This window comes from Ailuropoda melanoleuca, chromosome 12 (genome assembly GCF_002007445.2).
Source record: "Ailuropoda melanoleuca isolate Jingjing chromosome 12, ASM200744v2, whole genome shotgun sequence".
NCBI classification, from domain to species: Eukaryota; Metazoa; Chordata; class Mammalia; order Carnivora; family Ursidae; genus Ailuropoda; species Ailuropoda melanoleuca.
This window is the reverse complement of record NC_048229.1, coordinates 47,535,973-47,553,923: the sequence shown is the minus strand read 5'-3', so window position 1 is coordinate 47,553,923 and position 17,951 is coordinate 47,535,973. Positions and strand designations below refer to the sequence as shown.

The 17,951-nt window shown below is 37.9% G+C and overlaps 1 protein-coding gene across 1 annotated transcript in view; it reads right to left on the bottom strand.

The window, feature by feature from the left end:
• Positions 1-17,951, bottom strand: part of LONP2 (lon peptidase 2, peroxisomal) — a 100,576-nt gene that overhangs the window by 62,873 nt on the left and 19,752 nt on the right. The window contains 1 exon segment of the mRNA XM_034638963.1: positions 7,688-7,946. Within this exon segment, the coding sequence (XP_034494854.1) occupies positions 7,688-7,946 (259 nt within the window).

Below are 17,951 nucleotides of genomic sequence, written 5' to 3'. Positions count from 1 at the left end.
GACATTGGAAGAATGTAGTTTTTACCATTTAGTGAAACTGAGAAACATAATACTTAAACAATGATCATAACTCTTACTTTTCGGGATTCCAGAATGTCCGAAGGAGCTTAAGAATTTAATTCCTATGCTTTTCATAGTTTCTCAGAGTATCCGCCCTACCCACCCCCAACACAAGCACCTTTTTACACACTGAAATGGTTGTCCCAGGGCTGGTTAAAACATCATCATCACCTTTATGAAGAAAATCAGAATTGGTTCAAAGGGCCACTCAAAATGCAGACCAAAAAAAAAAAAAAAATCCAAATTCTTTTATTTTAGAGGCAATAGTTTGTTATTATTTATAGTAAGATTTGGGGTCAACAGTATCTTTTGAATAAAACTGTGTTCATCCTATATATATTAACTGGTATAACCAAGTTCAGCCAGATATTTTGTTGTGCATTAAAATGTCAGAGGCTCCTTTATCGTATCTGAACAAGAATCATCTACATAATTATGACAGATCTAGAGGGTGGCATAAATAAAAACAAATGTGTTTGTCAAACTGGAAACAGTGACTTTTTTTTTTTTTACAAAGTCAGCAAAACTTTATTTTAAGCAGCAATTTACTAATTTTAATTACAATCTTATTGCCTAAGCCATGCATAAAGCAGATCCTGTTTGTGAAAACATAAAAGGGTGTCTGCCTACAAGAAACTGATCAAATGGTGAGTGTTACAGCAACAGTTATCTTAGGATGGGCACAAAGCCGATCCGCAGAGCAGGCCTCAGTTTCACCACATGACTGTATAAAGTAGGACAGAGTAAATAGAGCGACCTTTGAAAAGACAAGGAAGCCTTACAAATATCGTGGGAATGCCTTACATCCAGAGAGGGTGACCGAGGCACTGGAACCAAATACAATAAACACTGTCATATTACAATAAGGAGTCAGCACATTCAAGATTTCAGAAGGGGATACAGGAAGGACGAGACTCAAAATTAATAAAAGTCTCTCAAATTATTTCTCTAGAGAACGTACAGATTTGCTAGTATTCTGTGAATAAGCAGGGAAGGGAAATTAAAAACAAAACACTGCAGAGCCTCTAAGGGTCATTTCTTACTGCATCAACTTATTTCTTTTCCTTACTGTTTTTTGACAAGTAGATTTTAAAAACAGGTACTGACAATTCTAGACCTGAAGTCATGGAGACAAAAAATAATATTCTAGGCAGGTGCCCCTTCTAAAGAATCAGAAATCTAGATCATAGTCTATATACAATTCCTCCTAAACCCTCCATTGCTTCCCAGAGCCTAGTGAATAAATCCACACTCCTTTGTCTGGAATTCAAGGCTCTTCACGATGCAGTCTCCACCAGCCTTCCTAACCTGCTGCCATTACGTTCCTGCTTTATCTACAATCACGATCCTATTACACCCCCTTGAGCTTTTTTAACCTCTGTTAATATGGTACCTTCCTGCCCTTAATACTCTCCCTGCCTATGTAAATCCAGAAGTTCTAAACAACATCTTTCCACTAATGCAATGTCCACAGCATTTACTGGCCCTGCAATTCATCTGACGCAGTTACAACCTAGTTCTTATTTATGGGTACCAAGTACACGGTCTTTTCTAAAGAGCCAGTGAGCACTCTGATGACAGAGAGCAAGTCTTATTACAGAGTAGACCCTGGATATAGAGCCATCAGATTGTTCTCGAAAAAGAAGCTTGTTTTTCCAATTTATTTAAGGACATCTGATCAACCATGCCAGCACCCAAAGTACCTTTCTATCACCACTGTGAAGGCCACACAAGTCTCTGAATACTGCTTTGAACAAACTATTTGACCTAAGTCTCAGTTTTCTTATCTGTAAAGTGGACATAATAACAGTGTCAACCTCATGAATTATACGATTACGAGAACGTAACAGGTAAAGCACACAGCATAGTGCCTGGCACATAGTAAGCTTTCAAAAGATGTTCACTGTTGTTAATGTCTTTCCAGAGTACCAAGCACATTCAATGCCCTGAATGTTCCTCAATCACAGGTGACATCCTCCAAATGTGTACCACTAGTCTAGAGGCCAAACAAAGAAGAGAACCATTACTTAGGGTCTATAAGCTATGGAAAATATCTCTTATGTGCTATCTTTGGCCAGAAGGTATGGTAGCATGCAATCTACCGACTAAAGATACAGAATAAACCTTTGGAATATGAATCAGATGGTGAAAAATATAGTAATACACAAAATAAAAATGTCCCCTTTCAACATTACACAAGAGAACCCCTTTTAAAAAATAAATTAGCATATCAAAATATCCTCCTGAGAAACTACATAGGTAGGAAATTAAGGAAATTAGTACTCTTACAAACTACAACTTTTTTGAGGGCTAAATACATATATTTCCATGTCCTTCCTCATGGTATAACATCTAGAAAGCAACACAGCACAATACAGAGAAGTTTGCAAAAAATGTATTTCTTCAACTTATTATTCAGCCTAAATACATGATTACCTAGAAGTGTATGCAAGTTAATTTAAAAAATATATGAATTTCTATTTTTCTTATAATTGGTACGGCAGTTCATAGGTTTATCAGGACTATTCAACTGGTATATGACATAAACAAAACTATAAGTGTTTACATGGTTCAAAATGTTAAGTTACAAGAATCAGCATTTTTCACTTTCCAAAACATAGTCTGGTTTATGCTTCAAAAAACAACTACAATTACAATATCATGTATTTACAGCTCCATGGTAATCAACTACTTTACTACTCTGTGCCTGGTTATCTTCAAATCCAATGTAAGCCAAAGGGCTGGTCAGCCTGTCACTGTCACTGATATCTAAATAACAGGAACAGATGCATATTTACTCACCTCTTTCCCAATGCTTAAAGAAGGGGGGAAAGAGGCATTTTACCATCACCTTTTCATGCCTGCTCAGTGAAGGAGCTCTAATGGGCTACATGCAAACTACTGAAGCGATACTTAGGAAGAATTTGTAATGTAAAAAATGTATATTATAACATTAGGTGGAAAGAGTAGGATTACAATTGCTTAAAAAAAGGGTAAAAGCTGCCCAATGAAAAGTCTGGCAGGAAATAAAATATTAACAGGGATTATCTTTGCATATAGTAGAAAACATGAGAATTTTTTTTTCCTTTAAAAAAAAATTTCCAAATTTTCTACCCAGGGTGTATATATATATATATCTCCAACTGGGAAAAGCAATAAGCCTTAAAAGAGATCCTAATGATCTCAAAAGAAAAACAGTCTTTAAGGAACTAAAAACAGTCTTTAATATAGCACATCTAAACAAATCGAATTGTTATTCTTATAGCGGTCATTCCTAAATCTTTTTATGTACTCATTTGTACGGATGCACTCATTTAGAGGACTGCAAGACTTCCAAAATACAATTACGTTTTAATCTTACTTGAACTCACAAAGCACTCAGAGAGCACTTACCATGTCTGGCACTGTGCTGTGAGCATGGAGTAATACAAAGGACAATAAGACAAGCTAAAAACCCTGCTCTACAGAGTTCATACTTTTTCCATATTTATAGCTTATCTCCACCGTACATAATTACAAATGCCAGAGGCCTATATTATTTAATCATTAAAAGAAAACAATGGATAGTAAGTGGTCAGTTTAGAGCTAAAGAGTAAGATCATAACTGACTGCACACATATTAATGGAGAAAGCCTTGAACTGGGGCCTAAAAATAAGACTAAACTTTAAAGAGGCAAAGAAAAGCTATATGCAAATAGAGGTTATAAGGAGGCTAGTGAGTAAACCATAACATGTCTGGCATACTATGCTAAAAATATATTAAAAGCTTGCTACTTTGGTTATTTTCCCTTCGTGGAGACTAATAATGAAAGAGCTAATTTATTTAGAACATCACCATTTCAGGTTCATGAACATGGATCGTGGAAAGCAAAAGTTCATTTTTCTTCTCATCTTGTTTGAGCCAAAGATTCCTTGCAATGATACCATTTTATTATCTGAACAAAGAGCTGGCAAACCACTTCCAAAGAGTTACTATCAACAATAACTTGAGATATATCATAGCAATAAGTATATATCACCAAGAAACAACTAATGAAAAACGATTATGCAAACATGATTTCATAAAACTTCATCCTAAAAGAAGTTATATTTAATTGCTATGAACTGATTTAAATTCTTTAAATGTAATATTCAAATATAAACATGTTAAGCTGTAAGAACTGATAGGAACAGAGATTCTGTGGCTTATGAAAGTGAAAAGAAAAACCCCAATGGAGACAAACCCAAATGAGAAATGTTGAGAAGATTGAAAAGCTGCATTAGTTAATACGGAGCATAAACATGACTCTTCTTTCTTTAAGCCACTCAAAATAATATAAACAAAAAAAATGGACCAATGTAAAGTCAGATTACGATTTCCCAAGTTTAAGATTTAAATGTAAACCAAGTCTTTCTTTTGCTTCCCCATCTCCCACTTCATTATCATTGAACTCTAAAACATACATCTTTGTTTTTAAAATCAACTCCTAATAACACCTTCCTTCACATAAACAGGTATTTCTAGTAAAAGGACAGAGTTCTGAGCATGGGAAAACAGGGAAAGTGAGTGACGAAATCAAGAGAATAAGCAAGGGAGATAACATAAAGCAACTCTGTTTTCCCCTGGCTATTTTAAGACTGCAGAACAGTGGTGCCTACTGAGAGGCTGAGGAAAAACAAAACTTTGCATGAACTCTAATCGCAAGCATGTGACCATTACTTAAATACCAAGACCCGGGTGTTTCCAAAATGCTTCAATTGTCACACGGAACCACTTGTTCTACAAACTCCACCCCATGATTGTGCTATGAGCTACTGTTCTTCCTTCCCTTCTATTCACCTCCAACCCACAGCTCTGACATCAGCCCCTACACCTCTGTTCTCAACCTCTGCTCTCCTTAATGACCACACCCCACTCTCCACCTGCTTCCTAACAACTTCCTCCAGGCTTTCATGCCTTGGGAGGGCTGGTGGGTCATGAGCCCCCAGTAGCACAAGGGCGGGCTGCTGCAGTGCTTAATGAAACGCCTAGTATAGTGACGGCGAGCGAGTACTTACCAGCAGGCACAGAATGATTCAGACTAATCCACATACCCTTTATTTGGCAATGATCACAGCCTCTACGCATGCCATACATTCCTAAAAAGCTTATATCTACACATTTTTTAGGCAAATACACAGCCTCATTTTACAAAAGACTCACAATAGATTCAATTTTCTTAATGATACACATGTGGAAGTACGCTCACTTGAACAGATTTTATGTCTAACAGTATCAGTAAAGACTTAAAACAGAGCTCTGCTTGAAACCAACAACGTTCACAAGAAGTGGTGAGAACTATATTACATATTGTCCACCAACAGTCATCACAAAAATACATTTTTCCACAATTCTGTCACATAAATTAAATAATAATGCCAAGAACAGGATATTTTAGGTACTATTTAAAAATCAGATTGAATTTTATAAAAAGTCATTGAAGCTTTTAAATGTAAACTTGCTCTCCTGAGAATTTAAAATTAAAATATAATTAAAGCTAATTTTTTTTAAGACTGATTTTTTTTTTTTAAAGATTTTTATTTATTTGACACAGAGACAGCCAGTGAGAGAGACAGCCAGTGAGAGAGAGACAAGCAGGGGGAGTGGGAGAGGAAGAAGCAGGCTCCCAGCAGAGGAGCCTGATGTGGGGCTGGATCCCATAACGCCGGGATCACGCCCTGAGCCGAAGGCAGACACTTAACAACTGCGCCACCCAGGCGCCCCTGATTAAAGCTAATTTTTATCAAGCGCTTACTACTACTTCACAGCAATCCCACAATGCCCTTTCTAAATTCCGTCAAACACTCACACAATACTATGCTACAGATATCAAAAGAAAAAAGTGAACTAGAACAACTCTGCATGCATGAATCAAGTCACTTGAATGTGAAATATCTCCCAAAAGCTCTCTAGATAAAATAAAAAGATCCAGGCTCTACCTCCAGTTTCTCCAATATTCGTACAAGGTGCCCATTTCTTTACAAAAGCCAAGTACAGCCTCTAGTGGCACATGTGAGGATAAGCAAGTCTAGGTGACAAAAATAGTATGAAATTGCCAGAAAGAATGACCCAGATCAATTCCCTAACCTAATCTGCAGCCCTCATTGCTTACTTATTGAAATCTTGGAATGACTTTTCTTTAATGCATAAGAATTGTAAATAAGCAAATAAAAGAGAAAAAGAACCATTTTTCATGGAAAAGTTTCTGAAACAATTTCCCATCCCTGCCTAAGGCCAATGATCTTATGAATAAGACAAATGGAAAACAAGATGTTATAAAACCACCATATTCTTTCCCCCCACCACAATCCAAGTTTAATCCTTTTCACCAAATTGTAAATATGCATTTATATTAGCCTTGGCCATTGGTAGTCGCTCACTGCCTGCACTGACATGCTTCTCAAAGCCTCCACTTATAATCTAGATTGCTTTAACAACTTTAAGGCGAGGGATGACCTTGAGGAGAGAAGCTTTATCTTCAGCTTAATTACTCTCTACTGGAAATTCAGCAGTTTCTTTAAAAAAAATTTTTTTTTTTTTTAAATCTGAGATATCATTGGGGCGCCTGGGTGGCACAGCGGTTAAGCGTCTGCCTTCGGCTCAGGGCGTGATCCCGGCGTTATGGGATCGAGCCCCACATCAGGCTCCTCTGATATGAGCCTGCTTCTTCCTCTCCCACTCCCCCTTGCTTGTGTTCACTCTCTCGCTGGCTGTCTCTATCTCTGTCAAATAAATAAATAAAATCTTTAAAAAAAAAATAAATAAATAAATAAATCTGAGATATCATTGACATTAGTTTCAGGTTTACAACATCATATTTATAAGCATCCATGGTGTCTACATTTTAAAATGTTCTTTAATACACACTATCGGTATATTTTCTCACAACTCGCAACTGCTATGAAACCCTTAAACCTCGAAACAGAAAGTTCATGCTTTCCCAAAGCATCTTCCAATCTGAGCAACAGAGACCACGGAGAACAAAACCATGAACATAACATGCAAATCTGATTCTAATAATTTAAGATTAATCAAAAACTCAGTTCTCACAGCATAATGTATCTTTACAAAAAGGGTGTCAAAAATGCAAGGATAGGTCTTAATAATTATCCTAACCTTTCTCCTTATTACTCATACAGAAAACCAACCTTCTTAAAAGAAAGTTAAACTGCAAACACATTTGTTAGCAAAGATTTTTTTCCCTTCTCCTACTGGCCCCAGCTGTTGTACTTATTTTTTAAACTCTAAGAGTTATGGGTCATTACTTATGAAATGCTACTAGGCCAAAATGAATGTAAAGACACTGTAATATCTAACCGTAACTGATTTATAACTGCATTCAAATGAAATTCCAGGAAAGCTAAGGCAGAAACTCGTTATCCACTGTCATACAAATACTAAGGGTGGTTTGAGTGTACCATTACAGTTAAGGCTTGATGCCAGTTATAAACATCCTATAGATGGACTATAAACAAGGATTATGAATGTCCTTTTGATTCAAGGTATCACAAATAGCTCTTTGAGAAAAAGATATATATTATGCCTTGGCTTTTGAAGGGCTTTAGTCAACTAAATTGGAGAACCAGAGACTAAACCGAAAGAGTCTACCTGTGTCCTCGAATGTCGGACTGGTCACATACTCCTCCAAGCGCAATCCTGTGGAACTCTCGACCAAGAGTTTTGGCCACGGATCTTCCCACACTTGTTTTACCAACTCCAGGAGGGCCAACAAAGCAAAGAATAGGGCCCTTCAGGTTGTTCTTCAGCTGTCTGACAGCCAGGTATTCCAGCACTCTTTTCTTCAGTTTTTCCATAGCATAATGATCATTATCCAGAAGAATCCGGGCGGCTCGAATGTCCAGACGGTCTGTCAACCGCAGAGTAAGCACATAGAATTTTTAAATGGAAGAACTGCTTTCAAGGCTGACAAAAGTAAAACAGATTTAGAGGAAAAAAAAAATGTGACGAGAACAGAAGTGGATCTTTCTAAATGAGTCTTCAGGGAGACCTGGACCTGGCTTTTTTGCTTAATAAGACTTAGTATCAACAGAAACAGTAAGTACCACATACACAATTAAAAACTCAAGGAGGTTGCCTGGGGTGGCTCAGTTGGTTAAGTGTCTGCCTTCAGCTCAGATCATGATCCTGGGATCGAGTTCCACAACAGGCTCCCTGCTCAGGGGGAGTCTGCTTATCCCTCTGTGCTCCCCCCACCATGCTCTCATGTGTGCTGTCAAAAATAAATCTTAAAAAAAACCCTCAAAACTCGAGGAGTTTATATTCCTATCATTTCATTTTCTAGGTACACATTTCTTCTATGGAGACATAATTTCTACATATTCTATTTGTGCTGGCATTTGTTCCTTCTTTTTTAAAGTGTTTTTTTTTTCTTATTACAGAAGTAATGTATGCTCATCCCAAAAAACCCAATGACACCAATAGAAAGAAGAAAACAGTCACCCATAATCTCATGTCCTCAAGAGAGCATCTCTACCTTCACTTTGGTATATACTATTATTGTAGGTTTTGTACGTGTGTGTGTGTGTACATGTGCTTCTATAACCTATTTTTCAAATTAGATTATGTGATGCCTTCAGGTTTTGTATGTTTTTTCACTTTGCATATTATGGACAACTTTCAGTGTCAAATGTATTTTTTAGTAACATTTTAACGACTACATAATATTCCATTAATTATCCATACTCATTTAAATAATTCCCTATTGCTGAGCACTTAGGTTATCTACAAATCTTCACAGTTATAAAGCCTGCTTTACTGTGCATCACTGTTACTAAATCCCTACATATATCCACAATTACTTCCTTCAACTAATCTACAGACAGAAGTGCTGGGTCAAAAAAAAATTTTTAGATGTAAAGAACTGTCTAAGTTCTATCAATTAAAGTCTCACCAGGAATGTATGTTAGGATTTGGTTCTATAGCCAAGCTTTCATCAGGTTTACTGTGTGCTTTACTACTTAAAATACTCGTAGATTAAACCATTAAATACTGATGGTCACCAGCATGAATTCATCAGCTGAGTGACACCCAGGGGATGATACATGCTGCATGATCACACTGACAGAGGAGAGGTTGGGAAGGAGGAAAACACACACAAGCCCACTCTTTCAATCAGTTATTTGGAACCTCCTCTGCATTTTTCCTACAGAGAAGAAAAAAAAAATAGCCTTAAATGGTGGTTTGTTTCCCAAGCTAGTTTGAAAAAACCTAGCTAAGCAGTAATGTATGTAATTTAATTATAGTACTATTGCTTTTAGTTCTGGCTAAGTGATTTGGAAAGGGAAGAACAAAACTTCTTCCCCCTCTCCTGGCTTCAGACCCCAATTAATGAATACATGAATCAAATGAAAGAGGAACTTTCCCAACTGTTTTATAATGCAAACCCAGACTCTAAAACCTACTGTAGACAAACACAAAAGAAAACTTCAGACCAGTCCCATTCTGTATACTAAAATGCTCGTAAATCAAGCCTATTAAGAGTAATCTACTAAGTCCCAGTGGGATTTATTTTAGTTATGCAAAGATGGTTTAATATTAGGTTACTGATATACTTATTACACCACCACGTCCAAGAAGGAAAACTTTCCACCAGAATGTCATTTTGTACCTAAAAAGGCACTTGTTATAATGAAACATCCACCCCTAATTAACATTTAGTAAACTAAGAACAGAATTCCATGTAATTCAGAAAAAACTAAAAACACTCTGAAGGAATTTCTTCTAAGAGATATGCCAAGTAAAGACAACTTTAAAGAGTGCTTCGACTTTTGAGGAAAGATAATTTCCATACTACATAAAGTATTGTTTTGTGTCTTTTTCTACACGGGATACATTTTTTTTCTGATTATTCTTTTTAATGATTCAAAATGCATGCTTCCGATTTTGAATAATACGTGTGGTTATGTGTAAAAAATTTAAAACGAAGTGAGTATTAACTCCTTGAGTTTTTAATTGTGTAGTACTATTTCTGTTGATACTAAATCTTCTTTACAACGGGAAGACTGAAATGGTACCTACTGGCCCTTTCCATTCAAGATGGGAAAATTAGCAAACTTATTTCTCCAAATCTTTCTTTTCTGCTTTTGATGATCTCTACTTAGGTAAGCTTCCCTTTCAAAAATCACGAAAGACATGTTCATGGTTTTGTAACCACGCTTACAATAATTATTTAGATCAAATTCTATATAGGAATGGCTTAAGAGTTCAACACGCCTCCCTTTATACTACACTTTACCCATTTTCAGTTCTCTGCTGGAATAGTAAACAATGAGAAGTACGTTCATGTGGGGCAGGCACACGAATGCCATCCATCTCTAATGCTGACCCACACCTAGCAGAGACTGAGTTTCTAGCATGTGGGTGGTTTCCTTCCATAATTGTGAAAATAGTAACAGCTTTGCCCTGTTTTTATATTTTCTTGTTTATTTAGGTAAAGAACAGGAGTCAGCACTCTTGTGTTCAATGAAATGTTTTCCTCCAAAATCTGTACAATTATACTGTATAAGCCTGGTAAAAATTCCTGATTAGTAATTAAGTTCATTTTTTAAATAAGACAAGTGGAGGAGGGAGGAAGCTGAGAACAACTTACTAGGCTAGTGATGGCAAATTATCAAATCTGCAATGTTAATATTCTCAGACCACTAAACTATATATTCTATATGCACCCTGCATTTCCCTTAAGGCATTTGTTAAAATAAATCCTGAAGCACAGAAAAATGTTACAGAGATAATACCAAAATTTCAAAATAAGGCCCCTGGGATTACAAAGTTATCTAGATGCTCTTAGCACTGTACATTAGTCCTACTGTCAAGACAAAGTAACAGGGTTTGAAAATTGTCACGACTCCATTAACAACAACAAAAAAACTATCAAATATATACTATCAAGGAAGCTTGGCAGGCGAAACAAAAGCAGAGCAGTTAAATAACACACATAAAGTTTAAATGTAACTTTCTTTCCCAGGTCTAAACTAATGGAGCAGAGCCCTCCCCAAATCTCGCAGAACAGGACCACTTCCCTTAAAAAGTAGGCACTGGAGAGTTAAGAGTTAACAGAAGACTACTGGAACCAAAATGGATTTCCCAACAACCCAGTGAGATCAGGACTGACAGCTGACCTCAAACTGGTCAGGGGACAATGACGAGGAGCTAAGTCAATGGGAACACATGCTCTCCTGCATTCGTTTCACTATGGAGTTTCCAAAAAGGATTCTGAATAAAGACTTAAATCAAGAAATTCAGCTTCAATTTGTTTGGTAAAATAACTTCAACTAGAAGGCAATGTTGTCATGCAAACATGAAATAAATTAAGAAATAAATTTACCAGCATAGTAACATCAACAGCTCTATGTATAATAGCCAACAAACTGGAAACAAACCAAATACCCATCAACAGGTAAATGGATAAACAAGTTACTAATTATGCTGAAAAAATCAGAAAAAAAGGGAGTACATACTACATCATTCCATTTCTATAACATTTTTAAAAATATGAACTAATCTATAGAGGTTGGGGATAGGGAGGGAAAGGAAAGAGGTAGGGATTACAGAGAAGCATGAGAAAATTTAAGAGGTGATGGATATGTTCACTATCAATTATGGTAATGGTATTACAGATACATGTTAAAACTCATCAAAATGTATATATTACATACACTTTACTATTTATCAATTATACCAAAATAAAGGTGAAAATAAAGCAAATAAAGCAAAAAAAAAATATTGCTTCTAAACAACTGCTTCTACAGGTCACCAGTGCAACCTAATTTAATCTAATGAAAACTTACAGATTCTCAGAATTTAAGAGAAAACAAAAAGTGAATTAGCCTTTTAATTTTATATACAAACATTCAAACGGAGAGAAAAACTTAAAAAAACCCAAAATCTAGAGAATGGGATGAATGCAGATTTACAGAGTATTCATGAAAGAATAATTAGCGTAACTTAGAATGGACCTGCTTTCCACAAGAACCTAACTATAAGAGGAATGAAACCTAAGGCTTGTCAAAACAAAAGGAAGATGATTAGGTCAATTTCATCCTAGTACCTAGCCATGCACATTAAAAATGTGTTAAGATGATCCTGGGGTGCCTGGGTGGCTCAATCACTTAAGGGTCTCATTGTCGATTTTGGCTCAGGTCATGATCTCAGGGTTGTGGGACTGACTCCCACATCAGGCCCTGTGCTCGGATAGGAGTCTGCTTGGGATTCAATCCCTCACCCTCTGCCTCTCCCCCTGCTTGTGCATGCGTGCACGCTCTCTCAAATAAATAAATAAATTTTAAAAATGTGTTTTGTGATCCTTTCCAAAAAAACTAATTAAAAAGGAGCTATCTTGAGGAGGGAGGCAACATGGCAGAAGAGTAGGGGATCTCATTTCATCTGGTCTCTTGAATTCAGCTAGATATCAAATTATTCTGAACACCCATGAATTCAACCTGGGGATGTAAGAAAAGAATTGCTGGAATTCTACAAATAGAAAAGCAACCACTTTTTGCAAGGTAGGTGGTGCAGAGAAGTTAAAGTGAGGGGATATAGCAGAAGACAAATGGCATGGGGACAGAGCATCTGTAAGCAGGACACCGGAAAGTGATACAGCCTCAGAGTGCAAAACTGGAACTTTTAGAAGTCTGCTCCCATGAGGGACGACGTCCCTGGCTGAAAGGTGCTCAGGTGGCGAAGTGAAGAAGAATCCTAGGTGGGACAGTGTGGTCTCAGGATCCCCAGGGTCACAGGAAAAAAAAGGATGCCTGAGCCAGCAGAATTTCCAAGCACTGGAGTTGGGAAACTGGCTATGGTCAGCAAGCCAAAGTGGGCTCTCAGCTTGGGTTTGCCATAAACCACTAACCTTGGCACGACTAGCAACCGATCTCCATGCGGGGGCCCTGCAAGTGGCCCAGGCCCACAGCAACCCTCCTCCCTCCCTCAGGACAATCAGTGCAGTTGTGTACCGCACGAGTCTGCAGAGTTTGGTGCACACAAACATGAAGACTGCTTTTCCCTGAGGGTTTACTGAAGAGAGGGGGACGTGATCTTTCAGCTCTGGGGCTGGAGAGTGGGGCACCGCCATTTTTATTTTCATCCTCTAAAGTGGTGCAGAAAGCCTTCAGGGAACAAAAGCCACATAGAGCAACTGGAAGCAGCTTACATTGAGCCCGGGCCCTTGGCAGTACAGCTCCTTCAGGTAAAGACACCTAAGAATCAGCGCAGCAGGCCCCTCCCCGCAGAAGACCAGCTGAAACATCAGGCGGATACCAAGTTTACGGAACACAGAGAACTGCAAAACTCCAGTGGCGGGCGGGGGGGGGGGGGGNACTCCAGTGGCGGGGGGGGGGGGGGGCAGGGAACAGTACATGGAATTTGAGGTTTTTTTCTCATGATTCTTTTATCTTTCAGTTTAAAATTTTCCTTTTTCTTTTTTTTTTCCTTTTCAACTAGTTTATTTTAATCTACTTTTTAAGTCTTTTTTAACTTTCATTTTTACATTTATATTTTATAGATATATTCTTCATTTTTGGCTTCCTATCACTGAATTCAATTTCATTTTTGTATATATATGTTTTGCTTTCTTTACAATTTTGGGATTAGCGTCTTCTAACAAACAGACCAAAATACACCCAGGACCAAGTGGATCACCCTGTTTTGTCCATGGGAGATTATATTCTTTCCTTCCCCGCCCCCCTCCCCATTTTTTCTTTTTCTTTTCTGTTTTGGTTTCTGACCTCTTCGGATTTGGTGTGTATTTCGCTTGGGTCGTGGTTGATATTTTTTATTTTGTTCTCTCATCCACCCATTCTTCTCTGGGCAAAATGACTAGAAGGAGGAATTCACAACAAAAGAAAGAACCAGAAATAATATTCTCTGCCACACATCTAATCAATATGGATATAGGTAAAATGTTGGAGATAGAATTCAGGATAACAATTTTAAAGTTACTAACTGGGCCTGAAGAAAGCATAAAAGACACAAAAGAATCTCTTAATGCAGAAATAAAATCTAATCAGGCTGAAATTAAAAATGCTTTAACTGAGATGCAGTCTAAAATGGATGCTCTAACAGGTATGGTAAATGAGGCAGAAGACAGAGTGACACAGAAGACACGATGATGGAGAGGAAAGAAGCTGAGGAAAAGAGAGAAAAACAGCTAATGGACCACCAGGGAAGGCTTTGAGAAACCAGTGATACCATGACGCTGAACAATATTAGAATTATTGGGGTCTCAGAGGAAGAAGAAAGAGAGAGAGAAAAAGAAGATATATTTGAGCAGGTCATGGCTGAGAACTTCCCTAATCTGGAGAAGGAAACAGGCATTCAAGTCCAGGATGTACAGGGAACCCCCGTCAAAAATCGATAAAAATAGATCAACACCCTGACACGTAACAGTGAAGCTTATAAATTTCAGAGATAAAGAGAAAATCCTGAAAGCAACTCAAGACAAGAACTCCATAACCTACAAGGTAGTAACATTTGCCGGGCAGCTGACCTTTCCACAGAGACCTGGTAGGTCAGAAAGGGCTGGCATGATATATTCAGGGTACTAAATGAGAAAAACATGCAGCCAAGTATACTATATCAAGCAAGGCTGTCATTCAGAATGGAAGGAGAGATAAACAGCTTCCAGGACAAACAGAAACTGAAAGAATATGTGACCACCAAGCCAGCCCTGCAAGGAATATTAAGGGGGATCCTGTAAGCAAAGAGAGAGTCCAAGAGTAACATAAACCAGAAAGAAACAGAGATAATCTATAGAAACAGGAACTTTACAGGCAAGACAATGGCACTAAATTTCTATCTTTATATAGCTACTCTGAATGTAAATGGGCTAAATGCTCCAATCAAAAGATACAGGGCAACAGACTGGATTAAAAAAGCAAGACCCACCAAATCGCTCTCTGCAAGAGACTCATTTTAGACCCAAAGACACCTCCAGATTGAAAGTATGGAGTGTAGAACCATTTACCATGCTAATAGACCTCAAAAGAAAGCTGGGGTAGTAATCCTCATACCAGACAAATTAGATTTTAAACCAGAGATTACAGTAAGAGATGAAGAGGGACACTATATCATATTTAAAGGGTCTACCCAACAAGAAGATCAAACAATTATAAATATTTATGCACCTAACTTGGGAGGAGCCAATTATATCAACCATTAATAATCAAATTAAAGAAACACACAGCTAATATTACAGTAATACTAGGGCACTTCAATACCCCACTCACAGCAATGGAGAGATCATCTAAGCAGAAGATCAACAAGGAAAGAAGGGCTTTGAATGACACATTGGACCAGATGGACCTCACAGATATATACAGAGCATTCCATCCTAAAGCAACAGAATACACGTTCTTCTTGCGTGCACATGGAATTTTCTCCAGAACAGATCACATACTGGGTCACAGATCAGGTCTCAACCAATATCAAAAGACTGGGATTATTCCTTGCATACTGTCAGACCACAATGCTTTGAAACTGGAACTCAATTATCAGAGGAAATTTGGGAGGAACGCAAACACTTGGAGGTTAAAGAGCATCCTACTAAGGAATGAATGGGTCAACCAGGAAATTAAAGAAGAATTTAAAAAATTCATGGGAACTAATGAAAATGAAAACACAGCTGTTCAAAACCTTTGGTATACAGCAAAGGCGGTCCTAAGAGGGAAGCATGTAGCAATACAAGCCTCTCTCAAGAAACAAGAGCAGTCTCAAATACACAAGCTAACCTTACACCTAAAGAAGCTGGAGAAAGACCAGCAAATAAAGCCTAAACCAAGCAGGAGAGGAGAAACAATAAAGAATAGAGCAGGAATCAATGAAATAGAAACCAGAAGAACAGTAGAACAGATAAACAAAACTAGAAGCTGGTTCTTTGAGAGAATAAGATGGATAAATCCCTAGTGAGACTTATTTAAAAGAAAAAAAGACCCAAATTAATAAAATCATGAATGAAAGAGGAGAGATTACGACCAACACCAAGGAAATACAATTTTAAGAACATATTATGAGCAACTACATGTCAAAAGATTAGGCAATCTGGGAGAAATGGATGCATTCCTAGAACGTATAAACTAGCAAAACTGAAACAGGAAGAAACAGAAAGCCTGAACAGACCATAACCAGCAAGGAAACTGAAGCAGTAATCAAAAATGTCCCAACAAACAAGAGTCCAGGGCCGGATGGCTTCCCAGGGGAATTCTACACCAAACATTTAAAGAAGCTGTTTCAAACAATAGAAATGAAAGGAAAACTTCCAAACTTGTTCTATGGGGTCAGCATTACCTTGATCCAAAAACCAGAAAAAGACCCCACCAAAAAGGAGAATTACAGACCAATATCCCTGATGAACATGGACGCTGAAATTCTCACCAAGATACTAGCCAACAGGATTCAACAGTACATTAAAAGGATTATTCATCACAACCAAGTGGGATTTATTCCTGGACTGCAAGTGTGGTTCAACATTAGCCAATCAATCAATGGATACATCACATTAATAAAAGAAAGGACAAGAACCCTATGATCCTCTCAATAGATGCAGAAAAGGCATCTGACAAAGTACAGTATCCTTTCTTGATTAAAACTCTTCACAGTGTAGGGAGAGAGGGAACATACCTCACTATCATAAAAGCCATATAAGAAAAGCCCACAGCAAATATCATTCTCAACAGGGAAAAACTGACAGCTTTTCCCCTATGGGTCCTTAAGGAACACAACAGGGATGCCCACTCTCACCACTGTTGTTCAACACAGTATTAGAAGTCCTAGCCTCAGCAATCAGACAACAAAAAGAAATAAAAGGCATTCAAATTAGCAAAGAAGTCAAACTCTCACTCTTCTCAGACATGATACTTTCTGTGGAAAACCCAAAAGACTCCACCCCAAAATTGCTGGAACTCATACAGGAATTCAGCAGTGTGGAAGGATATAAAATCAATGCACAGAAATCAGTTGCATTTCTATACACTAACAAGACAGAAGAAAGAGAAATTAAGGAATCAATCCCATTTACAATTACACCAAAAACCATAAGATAACTAGGAATAAACCTAACCAAAGAGGTAAAGTATTTGTACTCAGAAAACTACAGAACACTCATGAAAGAATTTGAGGAAAATCCCAAGAAATGGAAAAACATTCCATGCTCAGGGATTGGAAGAATAAATATTGTTAAAATATCTATGCTACCCAGAGCAATCTACACTTTCAATGCAATCCCTATCAAAATACCATCAACATTTTTCACAGAGCTGGAACAAATAATCCTACAATTTGTACGCAACCAAAAAAGACCCCAAATAGCCAGAGGAATGTTGAAAAAGAAAACCAAAGCTGGTGGCATCATGTGGCCGGACTTCAAGTTCTATTACCAAGCTGTAATCATCAAGACAGTATTGTCCTGGCACAAAAATAGACACACAGATCAATGGAACAGAACAGAGAGGGCAGATATGGACCCTCGACTCTGTGGTCAATTAATCTTCGATAAAGCAGTAAAGAAGATCTAATGGAAAAAAGACAGTCTCTTCAATAAACGGTGCTGGGAAAACTGGACAGCTACAGGTAGAAGAATGGAACTGGACCATTTTCTTATACCATACACAAAGATAAACTCAAAATGGATGAACGACCTAAATGTGAGACAGGAATCCATCAAAATCCTCGAGGACAACACACGCAGCAACCTCTTTGACCTTAGCCGCAGCAACTTCTTGCTAGAAACGTCTCCAGGGGCGCCTGGGTGGCACAGCGGTTAAGCGTCTGCCTTTGGCTCAGGGCGTGATCCCGGCGTTATGGGATCGAGCCCCATGTCAGGCTCCTCCGCTATGAGCCTGCTTCTTCCTCTCCCACTCCC